This window comes from Leiobunum rupestre, chromosome 11, assembly GCF_980474605.1.
Source record: "Leiobunum rupestre chromosome 11, qqLeiRupe1.1.hap1, whole genome shotgun sequence".
In the NCBI taxonomy this organism is placed as follows: domain Eukaryota; kingdom Metazoa; phylum Arthropoda; class Arachnida; order Opiliones; family Sclerosomatidae; genus Leiobunum; species Leiobunum rupestre.
In genome coordinates, this window is record NC_143394.1 from 3,078,454 (window position 1) to 3,096,330 (window position 17,877).

The 17,877-nt window shown below is 36.1% G+C and overlaps 1 protein-coding gene across 1 annotated transcript; it reads right to left on the minus strand.

The window, feature by feature from the left end:
- Window positions 1-1,970: 1,970 nt before the first annotated feature.
- On the minus strand, window positions 1,971-16,143 carry LOC149921123 (gastric triacylglycerol lipase-like). Its single transcript, XM_090163563.1, has 9 exons — window positions 15,843-16,143; window positions 14,293-14,494; window positions 10,525-10,639; window positions 10,312-10,468; window positions 9,677-9,769; window positions 8,959-9,117; window positions 4,200-4,271; window positions 2,860-2,928; window positions 1,971-2,273 (listed from the first exon to the last, which is right to left on the minus strand). The coding sequence occupies exons 1-9, from the start codon at window positions 16,050-16,052 to the stop codon at window positions 2,028-2,030; spliced, it is 1,323 nt and encodes a 440-aa protein (XP_090019689.1). The 5' UTR covers window positions 16,053-16,143; the 3' UTR covers window positions 1,971-2,027.
- Window positions 16,144-17,877: the final 1,734 nt, after the last annotated feature.

Here is a 17,877-nt window from a genome sequence, read left to right on the forward strand (position 1 = left end):
ACGTAGGTTTTAAATTTTGAGATATGCGCTGTTGTTTAGCCTTTACTATTCAGTTATGGTTTTTTGTGTTCGTTATAAGCCGGTAATTGTTAACGGTAAGGTGTTTTTCGTTTTTTCTATCACAATTTTCATTACCGTGGGTATATGGATTGACATTGTCTGGATTTTGAAGTATTTGAATTAACTTGTTGTTTGATTGGGTTATTATTATAAATTTTTATTGCATATTTCTGTTAATACAATGTTTATTACTGTGGGTATTTAGTTTGAATTTTTCTTGATTCCTTAGTATTTTAATTAACTTGTTACTTAGTTGGGTTATAATTATGTATTTTTCTATTGGTTATTTTTCTTGTTTGTTGATAATGTGGGGGATAATCCATGTCTACGATTTGTTATTTACATTGATTTTAATCGGCTTCGTTGGGTTGTCGTCTTGAGCCCACGCAGTTTTTTATTAGTAAATTACCAAAGCAACAAAATGATAAATAGCAAATACAAAATTTAAGATTATAAGAACGCTCACGAAACGTAAAATAAACGTGCAAGAAACTATTTTATAGAGAAAAAGCAACCCATTGTATTATAGGTCTTAAACAATCAAATTTATATGGAAGCACAAAAGTAAAAGCGAAAACCAAAACTATAAGTGAAAGCACTAACATTTTGGGTCTAAAGTTGGTTTTTTGCTCTATTGATATTGGAAATTTGTTTACTGCAATAACATTTGTAATATTTTTAATTAAATAAAATATAATCTACTGGTTGGGATAGCACCGGGAAAAAATATTTTTGGAGGATGCTTTTGATGGCGAAATATCATTGAGTACCGTGTGCAGTAGTTCATACACCCAAGGCCAATTCTTCCAAGGAGAGGTATATTTTGGCAAGCTTTCCAACTTGTTCATTTGAGGAATCCATAACCTGACCTAGGAATGATTATCACGGCTGATTTCTGTCTTCCTCTCGCGGACTGTTTTTTTCGTCTTTCGGACGTTGGATCATACGTTTATTTTCTTACGCCTTTCATTGGCTAAAAAAACTACGAAAACCACTAAGCCACAAGGAGAAAGGGAGGAATTACCGAAATAAAACGAAGGCGAAGCCACGAGCGACTCAAAACCTTAAAGCGAGAGTCATTCTTTATTTGCTCATTTCAAATTACTATTGAATTTTAGGTGTTAGCCAGATGAGAGATTTCTGTAATCCAACAGCAGCGTTGCCAGACGTACGATAATTATAGAATATGTCGATAATTTCGAGCTAATTTTCAATAGTTTCAATGGCGTATTATACAGATTGTGTCAAAAGAGTTTGAAAATTTGTTAAGGAATTGTAGGAGGTGAGTTGAGAAGTATGCCTGTTATTTCCCCATTTCCCTACGATGAGCGCCAGAGAGCTTCAAAGTGTGGCCTACTAGCCCCTGGAAGAAGGCTGCAACAAGCACAAAACCAAGGAAAGTGAAAAAAAAAAAACAAGCATACTTCTCAAGTCACCCTCTACAACTACTTAAAATTACAGTTATTAATTTTACAATCATCCCGATTAAATTATTTTTGAATTTCTTACTATTGTTCATATTTATTTGCTTTCTACAAGATTAAATATGTATACTAATCTTATAAGTTAGGTAACGGAATCTGGTTAGCAGAAAAATAACAGATAACTTTAAATCGTTTACTTGGGATAATGAATCGTACATTTTGAGAACAGATTGCAGGGTGGGGGATATAAAAGATGAACCTTATCTGACTTACTGATTATCTTCTAGTATTAGAAAATACAACCTGATTAACCTGAACCGTCACCGTTGAAGCACTACTTCAGAGTGATCCCTTCATCAAGCGGCGGTAGTCGCGGGTAAGAGTGATTTAACAACGTAGTCTAATAGTTTTTATTTGATTAAACATGTTTAAGTTTTATCAACTTGATTAATACTTACTTTTATATATAGCAAATTTCCGCTGGCACTTAACTTTTCTATTATGTGGAATTTCAAACCAATCATTTTAAGTTTGTGTTATTTGTCATTTATTCTCTTGGAAATGTTTCACGACGAATTTGTAAACGTATTCGTGGGCGTCTTCAGCGTATAAGAAATCAAGGTGTTGATAATTGTCGATTTCAACGATGAAATCTTCCACCAGAACGCCAGGTTTCAAGTTTCCTCGCAAGAAGTCAATGTCTTTTTCCGCAGCCAAGGAATCTCCGTAACTGCTGTAGAAGGCCAAAGGAGCCGTTATTTTGCTTACATCGTACTCCGGTGGTAATTCCTGAAATCAGAACACAAACTTTCAACTTTGAGTTATGGAGATGGAATAAACCGACAAGCATTTCACAAGGGAGAAGGTCCTCTAACAAAGGAAAAGTTCCTTTCAAAATTGAAAAGTTCCTTTCACAAAGAAAAGATCCCGTCACAAGGGAGAAGGTTATTTAATAAGGGATAATTTATTTCACAAGGGATAAGGTCCTTTCGCAAGGGATAAGGTCCTTTCGCAAGGGATAAGGTCTTTTCACAAGGAAGAATATCCTTTCTCAAGGGAGAAGGTCCTTTCACAGGGATACCCTGCCTTAATAGATCCCGCCAATAGTCTGTATCGGTGAAATTTTAATTGATATCTAAAAGCTGAATTTTTCCTGGTTTGAACTTTTGTCTATAGTTTTCACATTAAAAATCGCTTAAAATAGTGTTATAATTTTTTTTCTATATAATCAGTACGTATTCATTCCTTTCCCGCCAAAAAATATAAATTAGCGCCCTCTAGAGTGAATAAACTCATTAAAAGAGATTCTATAAAGACTGCACTCAAAATGATTGTTTCCACGTAAGCAATGTGGTACTAAGTTTGTTTGACGTACCGATCCGTATTTCTCCAGATTCTTTTCTGGACTGAAATCGTACATTTGAAATCGATCTGCCTCCTTAATCTAGAAAGAAAAACGTAAGAGTAACATATGATATTAGAGACGTTAAATAATAAAAATTATACACTTGGAAAGGCTACTATGGTATTCACAGGTGTTTAAAAAGTATTTCGGGGTTCTAAAGTTAAAGTATTTATCGAGGTACTTTGGTTTATATATATTTCAATAACATTGCTAAGGCCAAATTTATCCCAAGTGGATAAAAAACAATGAGTTGCTAATCCATTTCTAAATTTTCAAAGGTTAAAGGGACCCCGATCTGCAATCACAAGGTCCGTTTTTTTCAATCCAGATCGACAACAGTTTTTCCCCAATAGGATGGTTAATTACTGAAGCTCTTTACTCTCTAAAATTAATGGAATGTTGGAAATCTGTAGCTTTAAAGAGCGTCTGGACAAATATAAGAACTGGTGAACACCAGTGTTGGGCACCGCTCATCTCATTGTGAGCGGATTTGTTATTATGAGCGAAAATGAGCGGTAAAATATCTTTTTAAAAGAGCGCAAAACAAAAATGAGAGGAGCGAAAATTTTACTGCTCAAAAAAAGAGCGGAAAGAGAGGAGCGCCGATTTAACCGCTCAAAAAAGAGCGGAAAAATGAGAGCGAAAATTTTACCGCTCAAAAAAGAGCGGAAAGAGAGGAGCGAAAATTTTACCGCTCAATAAGACGTGTGCGTGAGCGGCTCTTTGACGAAAATGCCCAACACTGGTGAACACTGGTTTAGGCAGCCAAATTAAATTGCTCTAGGTTTCTCACATGTTGAAAATTAAATGTAATTATTGTGAAATTTAATTGTAATTCCTTTAATTTTTGGTTTGTCTAAAATTTAAATGCAGTATTTTCATATTTGATTGATTATCTTAAGCTGTGTTCACACGCATGCGGTAGAAAACGGTTTTAATCGGTTTAAAACGATGTAACGGGGTTCAGACAACGTTTTCAATCTATTTGAATCGATATCAACGCCAAGTGTGAACACGGCTTTAATATTTATAAGGAGTTCTTTTAAGAATTAACATACTATTCTTAACTTTGATGTTTTTTATTTTTTTATTGCACAAGACATGGTCCAATAAGCGTATGCACGTTGTATTTGCAAAACAACAAACACCTATTATTATTATTATTATCGATTATTATTCATGTTACGCCATATCATAAATTTTATACAATATTTGGCCAATATCAGAAAGATGATTCAGTCTCATTAATTATTTATACTTATAAACCAGAATAGACTTATGGTAATTGCAAAATAAATAATTCAGAATACCTGACCGAATTGCACAAGACAGTAAGAAGACGACCCAGCGTTTCTATGATATTGATAAACAGGAAGCCTTGTCTAAAATAAACATGGTTCGGATAAATACGGCTTAGTAAATTATTTTGTCATATTTAAACCTAAAAAAACTTTCAGATTATATTAATAAGTACTACCAGAAATGTATAACCTACCTCTTACAAGAAACGTATTCATAAAACGATAAAGGACCCTTCTTGGCTCAAGGCAGTTGCCAATGGGTTTGAATTTTAGCAAAAATCGTGGAGTGGTCATCAAAATGTGTCGCGTCTATCGGTGCTAAATTTAAAAAGCTAACCTTGAGTAGTGGTGATATCAACTCACATACACACCTTATTTCTCTATGTAACAATAATAATCAGCTAGACTAATACCCAAGGCACCACCCTATGCCTAAGTCATCTTAGACTAATGCTAAGGCCAAAATCACATAGGACATTGCGCACGTCGTGTACCCGATTGTAGTATAAATACTAAAAAACTAGTTGGTTTCTAAGGCTCGTGTGAACTACTTTGTATTCACTAGCAGTAGTTTAGTGGCCCTTGCGTCCTGCCCCGCGCACGCCAGGAGGGGCAATGAAGCGGGGAAACGCGTTTCCCCCCCCACGCACGTGCCCTGGGTTCAACGAGGTGTGAGTAGCATGTGTTTTGAAGAATGGTAACTAATTACTGACCTGTCAATCATTCACAGGTTTGAAAAGGGTGAAAAAGTAATGAGGGTTAATTAGGGTAGGTAAACATGTGTGGCCGCCACATTTTGTCGGGGAAATTCTTAAGCATATGCTTATTGGTTGAATGACCTGTTTACAAGGTAGCGGTGGTCTCTTGCTTTCAAAGTAACGGTTTTAAGTTGGCCCTTTTGAAACAAGTTGTCGCTATGTGAACTCTTAAGAAGAAAATATATTTAATTATATTTAATAAGCTGTGTGTACGGTTTGAGTCTATTTGATCGATTCCCAAATGATCGAACGGGTCCCATTTGATCGAATTTCCATTTGATGTACGTGATTTGTACCAATGGCAGCCATCTTTAATAACCACAAGGAAGTGCGCGAAAATTTGTTTCAGCATGTGGTTCATATTATCGGTTAATACGTTTATAGATCAATGACCTACATGTTTAGGGTTAATTTTTTTTAAACCGTACATATTTGTTCCGGGTAAAGTTTAAATTGGTTGATTTAACTAGGGAGTCTGTACTTCAACTTTTCATTTGGTGCATTTTAATTAGATTAAAGTAACATTTCAGTGGCCATCTTTGGTAATGGCGTCGACTCGGAACTTTTTAAATTATTTTTTTAATGAAAAACAATTTTGGACCCAATCACGTGATATAAAACACCTGGCTGTAAACTTGTTTTTTCAAGTTGTCACGTGATAACAGAGAAATGATGGGTACTAGAAGTACTAATTGTATTCAAAAGCCAGACGCTATGGGTAAAAGAAAGATGTCTAAGCCTACGGTACCAAAGAAAACTAAGAATGTAAGAAGTTTAATAGAAAAACCTGAGGTACAACTACTAACCCATGTGATTTGGACCCGCTGAGCAGCCATCATTATTTTAATGAAATCTTAAACTGCGAAAACTTTTTAACGTAAAATGCTGAATATGTGAAAAATCATTCCTAACCGTGAGAGGATTTTAAAATCATTTATTGACTCATTTATCTTGCAATAAAAATTAATCATCGGATGATGTATGCGATTGTGCGGCAACTGAAAGACTTTGTTGATTATCTTAACGAGCTTAATGCGAGATGTAAAAAGCGTGATGAAAATATAACATCCGAGCCAGCAGTGGCCGAAAAAACTCCAATGACATCTAATGTTCTTTTTCGGCCGATTTCAAAATGCCGACTGACGAGCAATGGAAGCTCTTGTTTATTTTCCAGAATATTGTAAAACTAATCAAATTCCTAACACTGAAAATATCGGGGAAACCGTAGTATTGTAAAGAACTTGTCAAATATGTAAATAAACGTTCTTTCTATTGAATTTATTTTTATTTTTTTAACCTCAATAACTTTTTAAGATTCAGCGTGGTAACGTGGCAATGTATCAACCCTAAGTAATATAATAATCAATAACCATTGAATTAGGAATAGTTTTTATAAAAGTAATAGAATACATTAAAAAGACGAGTGGTAAACTAACAATTATACTATGATTTATAAATAAAATATTTTTTCCCAATTAACTCTAACTAAAACTGGCGTAACTGAAACAGAAAGTGTAACTGTAGAAAAAAATGGAAGCAAATGTTTTAGAATAAAGTATTACCACGCAAGGACAAAAATATTAAATACAACATTTTATAAAACAATAATCATTAATTATGTACCCTAAAAACTAATTATGAGAAGCTTAAAATATCTGTAACAATCAGGTACGTGTGGAAGCAATTTGTCTGAAATGTTTCATCATGTCAGTTAAGTATTTCAACGTGAAAAATGTTATTAATTATTTTAACTTCATTCTGATTAATGCAATAAAAAAGACAGATACAATCAGGTACGCGTGGAAAAAAATGGCTGCCACTAATTCCTTAACGCATAAAACCCCTAGTGGTGACATATGGCTATTAATGCAACGTTAAAAACTATATACAATAAAAAATACAATAAGGTGCGTATTCAAATATGGCTGCCACTTAGTCCTTACGCCTCTTGTACCACGAATCATAATAATATATACGTAGTCTTTAAAACTTATTATTAGTAGTTATTATTATATAATAGCCTATTGACAACGAGTGAACCGATGCGTTAGAAATGTACGAAAACAATAGTATTTATCTGGCTTTACCCGCGCCGCTTTGTCAACGCGCTCCCAGGGAATAATATTTCTGACATGTTAGAAAGAATTTATGTTTAGATTTATACATAAGATTAAAAACTTTTAAAAATTGTACAATTTGTTAAGTTTATTCTTTACATGTTATTACTTATATTATCAAAGGAAAAGGAAAATTCATGACCCAAGGGCAACTAAGGTGGTTAAGAGTTAATTTAAGATTTAAGATTTATTTACTGACAACCCTTTTGGAACAGGGCGGCTCACTCACAAACGTGGATATGATTATGACAAATTTCAACAATGCCAAGACGACTGCGGCGAAAAATGTTCGCTTATAAAGTCTCGTAACATATTCTTTAGCCTATGAATGTTTTTAAAGTATTTAATTGGAAAAAGTATTAGCTAAGATAAATAATAATCCTAAGAGTTCATTATAGAAGTGGCAATATTCTAGCGTAGAAATGTTATTAAATACGTAGAATAATTTTGCATTTTCTTATCAATCATTCTCAATAGAGAGACGTGGTCCTTCGTGACCAAACATGTTCGATTGGTTTTTTATATCAGACCAAAGGTCATATATTATATGTTCGATGTAACTGTTTTTATATCAGGTATATGTTAGTTTTCGATATGTTTAATAAATTTTTATGAAGGATAATATTTTCATATTAATATACACGGAAATTAAGTAACGGTTTTTATATATAATGTTCGTTTTTAAAACATTTCATAAACTTTTATGAAAGTTACTATTTTTATGTTAAAGTACACACAATTGTTTTCCATAAATAGACTATTATAATTAACTTAATTAACTAAGGGACCAAGAAATGTACAAAAAAGGTACAGCTCGTTCAAAACCGCTCGTTAATACCTCAAAGTTAAAACAATTACCGGGAACGTATATAGCTAGGTTAATCAGATGGCGCAAGTCACGTGACGCAGATTCGAACAGAACCTTTAAATAATCATAAATTAACGAACCATATTCACTTTTTATAGGGACGGTTTGTCAAAAGGTCCCACTTAAGCCCGTTACCTTCATTCCGCAGGTCATCCATCTATTTTACAATACACCCCGAAACTATTTCAGTTTCCTAACGCTTATTGAAATTTGCCAAAAATGTCCGTTACAATGATGGCAACTGAAATTGCAATTAAAATGCACCAAATGAAAAGTTGAAGTACAGACTCCCTAGTTAAATCAACCAATTTAAACTTTACCCCGAACATTATGTACGGTTTAAAAAAAAACCCTAAACATGTAGGTCAGGTCATTGATCTATTAACGTATTTACCGTAAATATGATCCACATGCTGAAACAATTTTTCCCGCGCTTCCTAACGGTTATTAAAGATGGTGGCCACTGGTAGAAAACACGTACACAAAGCATATAAAATAGAATTAAAATATATTTTCTTGTTCCGAGTTCATAAAGCGACCACTTGTTTCAAAAGGGCCAACTTTAAACCGATACATTGAAAGGAAGAGACCAGCGCTTAACAGGTAATTCAACTAATAAGTACATCCTAAAGAATTTTCCCGCCAAAAGATGGCCGCCACACATGTTTACGTACCGTAATTAACCATCATTAATTATTCACCCTTTTCAAACCTGTCAATGATTGACTGGTCATTGACCTCATTAACTATTCACATGGGCTTGTTACGCCTCGTTGGACTCGTGGCACGTGTGTGGTGGGGGAGGAAATGCGTTTACCCACTTCATTACCCCCTCCCTACAAGCGCGGGGGGGGGGACGTGAGTGTCATCCCACTTGTGCAAGATAAAGGCACTTAACTACTACTAGCATCAAGACCGTTTTAAAAGGCTAGCATTTAACCCCATGATTGAAACGATTTAGTCGTTCTTGTCACCTTCGCTTAATATCCTCCAGCCTGCTTGTAAATGGAACCATATTGTCTTACCCGATTGAAGTGATTTGAGGCTACGCCTAACTGGATTTCTCCCAAGGTTCGACAAAACGCAGCGGTGAGCCCGTTTCCACAGACTACGTTGCTCAGTAAGTTGGCCAATACCCCATTGGGTGGGCAGTAGCCTTTGGTGCCAGTTAAGTCGGTCAGAACCTGCCCAAAATTCAAAATAACTTGTGACTAACTTGTATGATAAGATCATATGTAACTTAACATCAATAAGTATGAGTGATAATCAATTTATTTAAACTTAATGAAAATGACTATGTCCATGGTCTAGTTTATCCGCGGCAGGAGAGGAGCAAAGAAAAGTCCACGACGGGTCTTTAAATCGCGTCAGAAGACTTCATTTTTATTGAACTAAGAAGAAACAGGGTGGCTTTGATTTGTTTAAGGAGGAGGAGCTTAGTCCTTGAGCTAAACACGTTTCATCATATTCTTATTCTTCATAAAAATTTCTGTTACTGATGGCGCTGCGATCTCACATTCGAAAACACCTTCAAAACTTAACGAGTGTTTTTTATAGCCAATTTAATATTTTCGGCCTGAAAGTTACAAAAGTGGAAACGATTAATGGAGAGCTGTCAGTCCTTAGAAATGTTAGGTTTTATTCTGTCATCTGTGAAACAGACAATCAAAAAAATTAACGTAGGGAGAAAGCTATTGACATACTTTAAATATTATGTAACTTATGATATAACTCCAAATTTACCGTGATTAGGTTCCTAAATTGGTACAGATTAATACTGGCAGCAGTGGCATAATTTAGTTTAGCCACAGGAGACATACAGGCGGCAAATTTAATCTGTATGAACAATAAAAAAATAACTTAATTAAATTTAAAACTATCAGAAGAAATCAAAATTAATTGTGACCTGTTCAAAAGGTTTTTCAAAAATAGGCAACAAGGCAACACTTTCCCTTAATATTTACATTCAGCAAATCAGTTATTCACTTAACGCCCAGTTGCCCTAGCGCCGAACCAAGACAGCAGTTTCCAAATGGGGTAATACCCTAAAGCGCAGTTTCCCAAGCGCCGAACCAAGTCAGCAGTTCCCAAATGGGGTAATACCCTAAAGCGCAGTTTCCCAAGCGCCGATCCAAGAGGGCAGTTCCCAAATAGGTTATTCCCTTAAAGCACAGTTTCCCAAACGCCGACACAAGTGGGCAGTTCCCAAATGGGTTGTACCCTTTATATGCAGTTTCCCTAGCGCCGATTCAAGAGGGCAGTTCCCAATACAATGCAGAAACTGTCAGTTCTAATTAGCAATCACCTTCTCCTATCTAGTTACATAGTTTGTGAACGACCTCTTAGTTGTGGCAAGTTGGCAACGGACATAAACGTACTTTGTCATTGTAATTGATTGGCGTTGTTGTTGAAAGGAGGGCAAACAGAGTCGTTGTTCCCATAGAATGTGCGGCGTAGTACAGTTGCTCTTGACCAGTAGTGACCAAGACAAAATCAATCATAGCGGGTAAATCAATCAAAGCCATTTGGTCCCAGCTAAAAAGAGACACAAACTAATATTTTTTCACTAACAACCTAAGTTTTTTGTATACCTAAATTTCCAAAATTTTGGGTCATCTGCTTTCAGCGTTACGTGTTCTTTTGAGAAAACATTTCCTCTATAATTTCCCAAGAAGACGTCGTAGCCTTCATCAGCTAGGATAGTGGCTGCCGGGAGAAATTATTTAAAAAGAAAACAATTATGTATGTATTTGTAATTTTGGTGTTTCTTCCAATTACTCCTAGTTTTCTCCATTTCCTTGTTTTATCGCCTTTTTTCGTTGTTATGGCGCCCAGGAAAACGACTGTGCACACGGACAAAATTTGCTGGATTTAACCATCGCGAGCCCTGCCGGTAAACGAGAAAACGGATAAAAAATGTTGAAATATCGCTACTTTGATTTTCCCGGTTTTTTAAGCACTTCGAGCTATCACGTGGTATAAAGAGCGAAAATGAAAGTTTTAAAGAGTTGGCTTACGAATTTTTGCGTCTCTCGCGTGACGGCATAAAACTCGTTGATTTGTCGAGCCCAACGTGCCTAAAATAAAAGTCGTCCGTTTTCTCTTTTGCTGGCAGCGCTCGCGGTGGTAAAATTAGGAAAATTTGGTCCTTGTGAACAGTCATTTTTCCGTACATCAGAACAACGGCAAAATTCGGTAAAGCTAGAAAATAGAGAAAACCAGGACAACACTACCCGTATGAACCAGCCTTAAGAACGGACGTCTTCCGACGTAGTTGAAGCGCACGCTGTAAACCCCCCTCCCATCTTTACTCATGAAGGGTTAAACTCTATCATGATGTCTGCGGATTGTCACAACCTTTTCATTATACCAAGGTATGAATAAGCCAGTGCTTCCACTTTGAGGGTATTTTACCCTTTTTCGCGTAAAATTGACCTCGAGAGGGATATTTTTTCGAGATTGAGGGTAATGAATAAAATTAGAGTATTTTGAATTATTTCATGGGAAATTTAAGGATGTTTAAATATTTTGAAAATAATCTACCATGAAATATAATTTCCCTTTTTGACAAAGAGTAACTAAGTTGGCCCTAAGTGGAAAACTGGTTTTGCTTATGTCGAGACATTTTTAGGTTCTTTCTGTGTTGTCAGCTTAGTCGATTGGAGCAGACAAAAATATTGTTTTTCGTCCCTTAGTAAGGGAATTGCATACCTACCATTAATCATGGACACTGTATAGTGTCCATGCATTAATATTAGTGTCTTTTTATTTGTTAAAATTAAAGAAAAAACTGTTATAATTAAACTAAATTTTTTAAATCGGTGTTTTTATGGGAATTTTAAGGGAATTTTTAAATTAAAAATGGGTAAAAGTGGGTATTTTATTGTTTGATTCTTGTGGGAATTTTAAGTGTATTTTTGAAATTTGGAAAGGGTAAAAGTGGGTATTTTTCAGCTTATGTCTGGGTAAAATTATCTTTTGGAAGTGGAAGCACTGGAATAAGCTTTGCAAGTAATTGGCTTCCGTGAAGAAAATGTAAATTAGAGGTTGTATTCCCTGCTTTTACGAGTTACCAGAAATATTTTATGAGTTTTTAAATAATTTAATGCATAAGCTTTTCAATTAATTGGGTTATCTGCGGTCAATCTCAATCACTTTGAAATCAGCGCCATTTTATTTGACTTTAGGCACCTACACGCGGAGCCACTTGACCTAAGACGCGCAAAAAATAACTCACATAAATTAATTAACATACTAAAATATCTTTTTACAAATAACAAAATATATCAGAGCCCCCTAGTGTCTAAAATATGCCCCAGTCGAAAGCTGCTTAGTGTTTTCTTTCGAAGGTAAAACCTGAAATTTTTGCTGTCTTCCGGGAAGAAAACGTTTACAGGTTGTATTCCATGCTCTTACTAGTTACCAGTAGAGAGCGCTGGTGTACCTCAGAAATATTTTATGAGTTTTGAAATAATTTCATTCTTTGACTAATAGCAGGAATCTATTCAGCCAGAAATACATTAACCGAATTTATCAACGACCTCCTTTTTATTGCGACATGGGAGGGTTAAATAGCGAGGCCTTTTTTTTTGATAGACACAAATCGGTGTCGACCCAATGCCTTAAACACCAGCACACAATAACTGATTAATCAGGGTGAGATAAGTGTAACGGTCACGCCAACGGGGGGATACGTGGGGACAGGGGTGGGGACACCCGTGGCGGAAGTATTCCGACCACCCGTTGGGGGATTGGTAGGCGTCCTCACATGGCCATCCACAAACTCTGCCTCCCAGACGCCTGGGATTATAGGAGTACGCCACTACTCCCGGCGAATAGCGAGACCTTGTTAATTTTCTGCCTCCCGCGACTCCAGGGAAAATTTCGAATGCACCACGGGTAAATAGACCGCCATCTAGTGAGGCTCAGATAAATTATTTCATCGAAGAAAATCGTGAGAAACGTGGTCTGCAAACCTAGGCTTAGCCGTGTTATGTTTTTGATAGAGGTCAGTGGAACTGTGGAAGGCGGTAGTTGGAGCAGCTGTCCAAAATGGAAAAAGTAGATGAATTTTAAACCTTTTTAGCTAATCTTACCATACCATTTATGTATGAAAGAACAGAGAAATACTTAGTTTTATTAGAATAAGAAAATATACAAATTACTTAATGGAGCTACTTAAGATATATGAAACCCAGATAAAAATATTTAGGCTTTCAGTAGCAAAGAATATGGGAAGACCAAAGAAACAGAAGGCTTCGGAAGAAGAAGAAACTGAAATAAACCACGAGAAAGTAACTAGTAGAAATAAGAAATAAAAATGATGATTTCGTTTACGAGTAAGGCTACCTTTACGTTGCTATTTAGTTTTATATTTCAAATAAAACAAGTACAATTATTTTAACAAAATAATACAAATATTATTTGTGTATAATTCTTAATGTAGTCAAGTTAGTCTAGTTTTTATTAGTCGTTAACTGGGCTTCATTAATTAATAGCAACTGATCACGACGACATTTGTTTGAGCTATTATCTCCTTGAACGTTTCTTCTAATAGTCACAGCTTTTCTTTCACTGACACATTGTAATTTTTCCCCAGCATCATATTTTATTTATTTGTTTTTCGAGAAAGTTTCGCTCGGCCGTCGCCAGGTAGCGTATTCAAACCTTCGCCGCGGGAGTGAGGAGGTTCTCTTTTCCAGAAGGGGAAGATGACATCCGGCCACTAAGGTGAGGGAAAACGGGGAACTTGCCTCCAGTGTTAGAGGAATAGGAAGCTGATAATTTCGGTTCATGTATTTCTGATGCAGCTTGAGGTGTGTTATAGTTCGATTCCGAAAGTCAGTGGGTGTAGAAGCACTTTTTTCACGTCGTCCCGTTGTCTGTTCCGTCGGTTTTACTCAACCAGCGCTATTCAACTTTTAAGAAGTTGGATCTCGACGCAATGAAACTACGCCATCGGATAAAATAATAGTGGGGTCAATTAATTATGAAATAAATCAAATTTAATTATTTTTACAACTTCGAAAAAACATTTTCAATATTAGTTTATTGAAAATAATGGATATGTTTACTCAATTAACCTAGATAGCTTTTCCGTACTATAACCAAAATTAGGCGGGAATTTGGGTAAACATGTCTGACTTATGGGAGCCAGCCAAAAGCTTCCTCCTAAAGATAAACAACCCTGCCTTAGTCTTGGGAAAACGGGAAACAGGACAACGGAACAGGCGGCGTGAGTCTTCTCAAGATTGAGGGAAGGAATTTTAACCCACTCACTTTTGAAATTGACAGGTTCATAACAGGGTCAGCAGGAGGATAAAATACTTATTCCAAAAATTCCGTTAGCGTAAATATACCTAAATTCTGATAGGCGAAGTAGTTCATGACGTAATCCCAAGATGCTGACGCTTGTCCGTGCATTAAGAGTACTGCGGGTTTATTACCGTCATCAGTATTGTTAATACCATGAGGAATTCGATACACTCCCAGAATGTATCCGTCGCTCGTTGTCACATTATATTCTTGCGCCGGGTAGCCAAGATCCCGAATTAGTTCACTCTAAAGTAACAAGGGCAATTTTATTGTTATTATTAAAAGTATATATTATATCTTGTAAGTGAGAAGTATCCATCATCCGATGGCAGCGAATATTATTTCCTTGGAACATGCTCCAGTCGAAAGACGTTTCAATTAAAGAAAGTATTAATTTTAATGTTTACGATGGATCAACGAATTTGACACTTCTGCCGCCAGGGGTGAGTGGCGATAATTACGTTAAATTTCTTGTGCGCGTTGGCAAATAATTTTACGATTTAGTTGCTACTCTTTTTAAAGGATTATCGTGTTCCGTTGAGGAGAGCGAGGTACCTACTCGAGTTGGCGCCGCTGTGCGTCAACATCACCGGCAACGAAAGCATCGAAAATAATAGTCTATTTCATCTCTATATGCAGAAGGGGTGAGGATAAATATGAAGCTTTTTCTTTTTGATTCTTTGTTTTTGCATAAGTCTATGATTAAGTTACTTAAGTGGGTATTTGGTGACGTTTAAGCCAGATGGTTGTAGCACCATCTCAACTCGAGAAGGTGACGTGCTGGCGGCGCATTAATCAATTTATGGGACCGCCCATGGGATCCAAATCACCCTTTGAAAAGCCAAAGCTAATTTTGTTCGCGGCCCCTTGTTATTTTGCTCACCTGCCCACAGATAAAGTCCGCCTTTGTGGGCCAGTTAGACGAAATAAATAACTTTGTGTAAAGTTAATTACTTGTCCTATCAAAACGATAAGCGTTCCAATCGTAATAAATGGGCGACTTAAATACAAATTATAACGCGTCTGTGGCGACACGGCTCGCGGCTTTTGGTCACGCAATAGACTGAAGTCCACCAATAATGTCTGGTCATTCTGTTAATGACTCTCAGTAAAAATATAAAACGAGGAAGTAAGGGAACCAAAACCCTTATGTGAAACTGCATAATAAACTTATGTTGACACTCGTCAAGGACAAAAACTTGTAGAGGTTAACGGTAAGGGAGCTGTTGGCTCGCGTGGCATGAAAGGCTTGCCCCCACTCCCTATTCATTGTAAACCGGCCACCTGTTTAAGGCATTGAAAGTCGCTAGATGACTTGGGCTTAAGGTGGTGCCTCGGGTATTAGCTGATTATTGACTGTATTACTAATGAAGTTTCGTTTTATAAAAAATGTCATATAAAAAACAAAATACCAAGAAATAAGGAACCGTTTTCACGTTCTCCGTACACGTTGTATTCTGATGAGCTTAATCTCGCTTACAGCGTTTGTCTGAAAATACAGGGATTTCTTGACTTAATATTGCCAATATAATAAATTACTTATATCTCTTGGTTTAAATGTTTTTTAAATTATTATTAACAGGCCGAAACTTACGATATTCTTCTTTAAATCAGGGTCGAAGAAATTGGTCTTCAAAGAGGGATCTAGGTTTAACACATCGTTGATCAGAACTCCAGTAGTTCCACCACCGAAGCGGGCCAAATTTGCCACAGTTTCCGTTAAACTCCAGACATAACCGAGTACTTGTAGTTGAAGAAAGAAGAGCAACAGTGTACAGCGATGGAAAACCATCCTACCAGACATTATTTAACTAGAACTGAGTGATAACGACTGCATTTGTGTAGAAGCGATAACCTACTTCTTTCGAAAATAATGTGTACAGGCTCTTTTTATATGTGGGTGTCACTCCCGCAACTGACAAGCGCGTAAAATGTTATGAAGGAGTATAGGTATATAGCATTTTCATTTCAAGCGCTGCCTATTTGTCGGTCACCTACCAACAACTGGTTGACGATTACAATTTTTGTTTAATTATAGTAATAATCAGCTAAGCTAATACCCAAGGCACCATCATAGGCCATTAAGATCAATAATACCTAATTTTGCCTTCCTTATTCCATTTAAATAAATAATAAATAAACAATAAGGTAATATCTAATGCAAAACCTTAGGCCCAAATTGGCGAGCGACGTGTAGTAGTATATTACGAAATTAGAACTCTGAATAACTGAACGATATTTGTGTACTTCTGTATTATATCAACTATCTATCTAAACCTGAAGACCTAAACAGTTTGTTAGAGGAATAGCCGACTAAAAGTGGTGAACATAAAAACGTGGAACCGTAGGCGATAAAATATTTTTAGTTTTTAATTGAACATTTATATCCAAAGTTATAGTTTATTTTCGAGATGTTGGTCGGTTGCATTCATTTTTAAAGACGTCCCACTGTCTCTCTATTGTTAAAAATAATTACACTTTGACAGAAACTTATTCTTGCACTCACGAACCATTTATTTGCTAATTTCATGTTCCAATTTAACTTATTTTGCGTTTATCTGACATTGGATATCACCCCCAAATTAACATTACCCATTAGAGGGGTTAAGCAAAGCGATGCAGACGTTTTAACAACAACGTTGGGAGTACCATAAACATTTTTTTTAATTGGATAAGCGCACTTTCAGTTAGCCTGCTAACGAAATCAAGTACGTTTTCAAACGATTTTTAACAAATTGCACACCTGTTGCTAACCCAGGGTACACGATGATTTAAAAACGTCGATTTAACAATAGAGTGCGAGCGATTGACGTGCAGCGCCTCTAGGGGCCAGCTCGCGCGTAACTTGGTTAAAAGTTTTTCCCCGTCTCCATAGAAATTAATGTAAAGTTGGCGATAATTAAATGTTAATTAACCTACCAAATGATATAAGAAATATTCCACTGACAATTTTTCCCGTTAATATGAACTTAAATGTAATATAAAATCGTCTTGAAAAATCGTGTATCGCTTTATTACATTCCAAAATATTATTTTCCCGGCGCCAGGTAGATAATTGAACATCTGTTCGTCTAGGTAAAGTTTATGTTGTCAACGCGCGTATTAGAATTCAAATGAAAGGCGCTAAATCTTGCCCAGTCTAAAGGCTAATTCCCACTTAGCGAAAAATGCAGTTTTCGCGAAGCGAATTGACTCATGCGAGTGAAATTTAGTGAAGCTTAAAGCTACGACGAAAATTAAATTCGTCGTGAAAGTCTCGAAAATTCAACCCTCGGTTTAATCTGCCACGTATTTTTAAACGGAAAAACCCGAGTACTATCGTTAAATGATGGCGAACGCTCCTTGTAATAAGAAACAAATAACGAAATACGTTGGATTATTGGCGTTAAATGGACTAAGAACCTTTTTAGAGTCTACGTATATAAAAGGTTAAGCTCTTTTATAAGCCAATCATATATTTAACATTCGGGAAACGGTTAAAGAAGACCACTCTGTAGTTCAAGGGCAATGCGTACGAGAGACGTCGGTGACTAAAAAGGTCTACGATATAACAATTAATGTGAGTAATTTAATTTTAATTGTCATATAATTTCTATAAACTATTACTTTAGGTTGTATAAGATAGAAGT

Coding starts and splice junctions, on each gene's coding strand:
- LOC149921123 (XM_090163563.1), bottom strand. CDS start 16,052: ATGTCTGGTAGGATGGTTTTCCATCGCTGTACACTGTTGCTCTTCTTT. Junction 14,495..15,842: donor CTGATTTAAAGAAGAATATC/GTAAGTTTCGGC, acceptor TTGTTACTTTAG/AGTGAACTAATTCGGGATCT. Junction 2,274..2,859: donor ATCTGGAGAAATACGGATCG/GTACGTCAAACA, acceptor TTCTGATTTCAG/GAATTACCACCGGAGTACGA.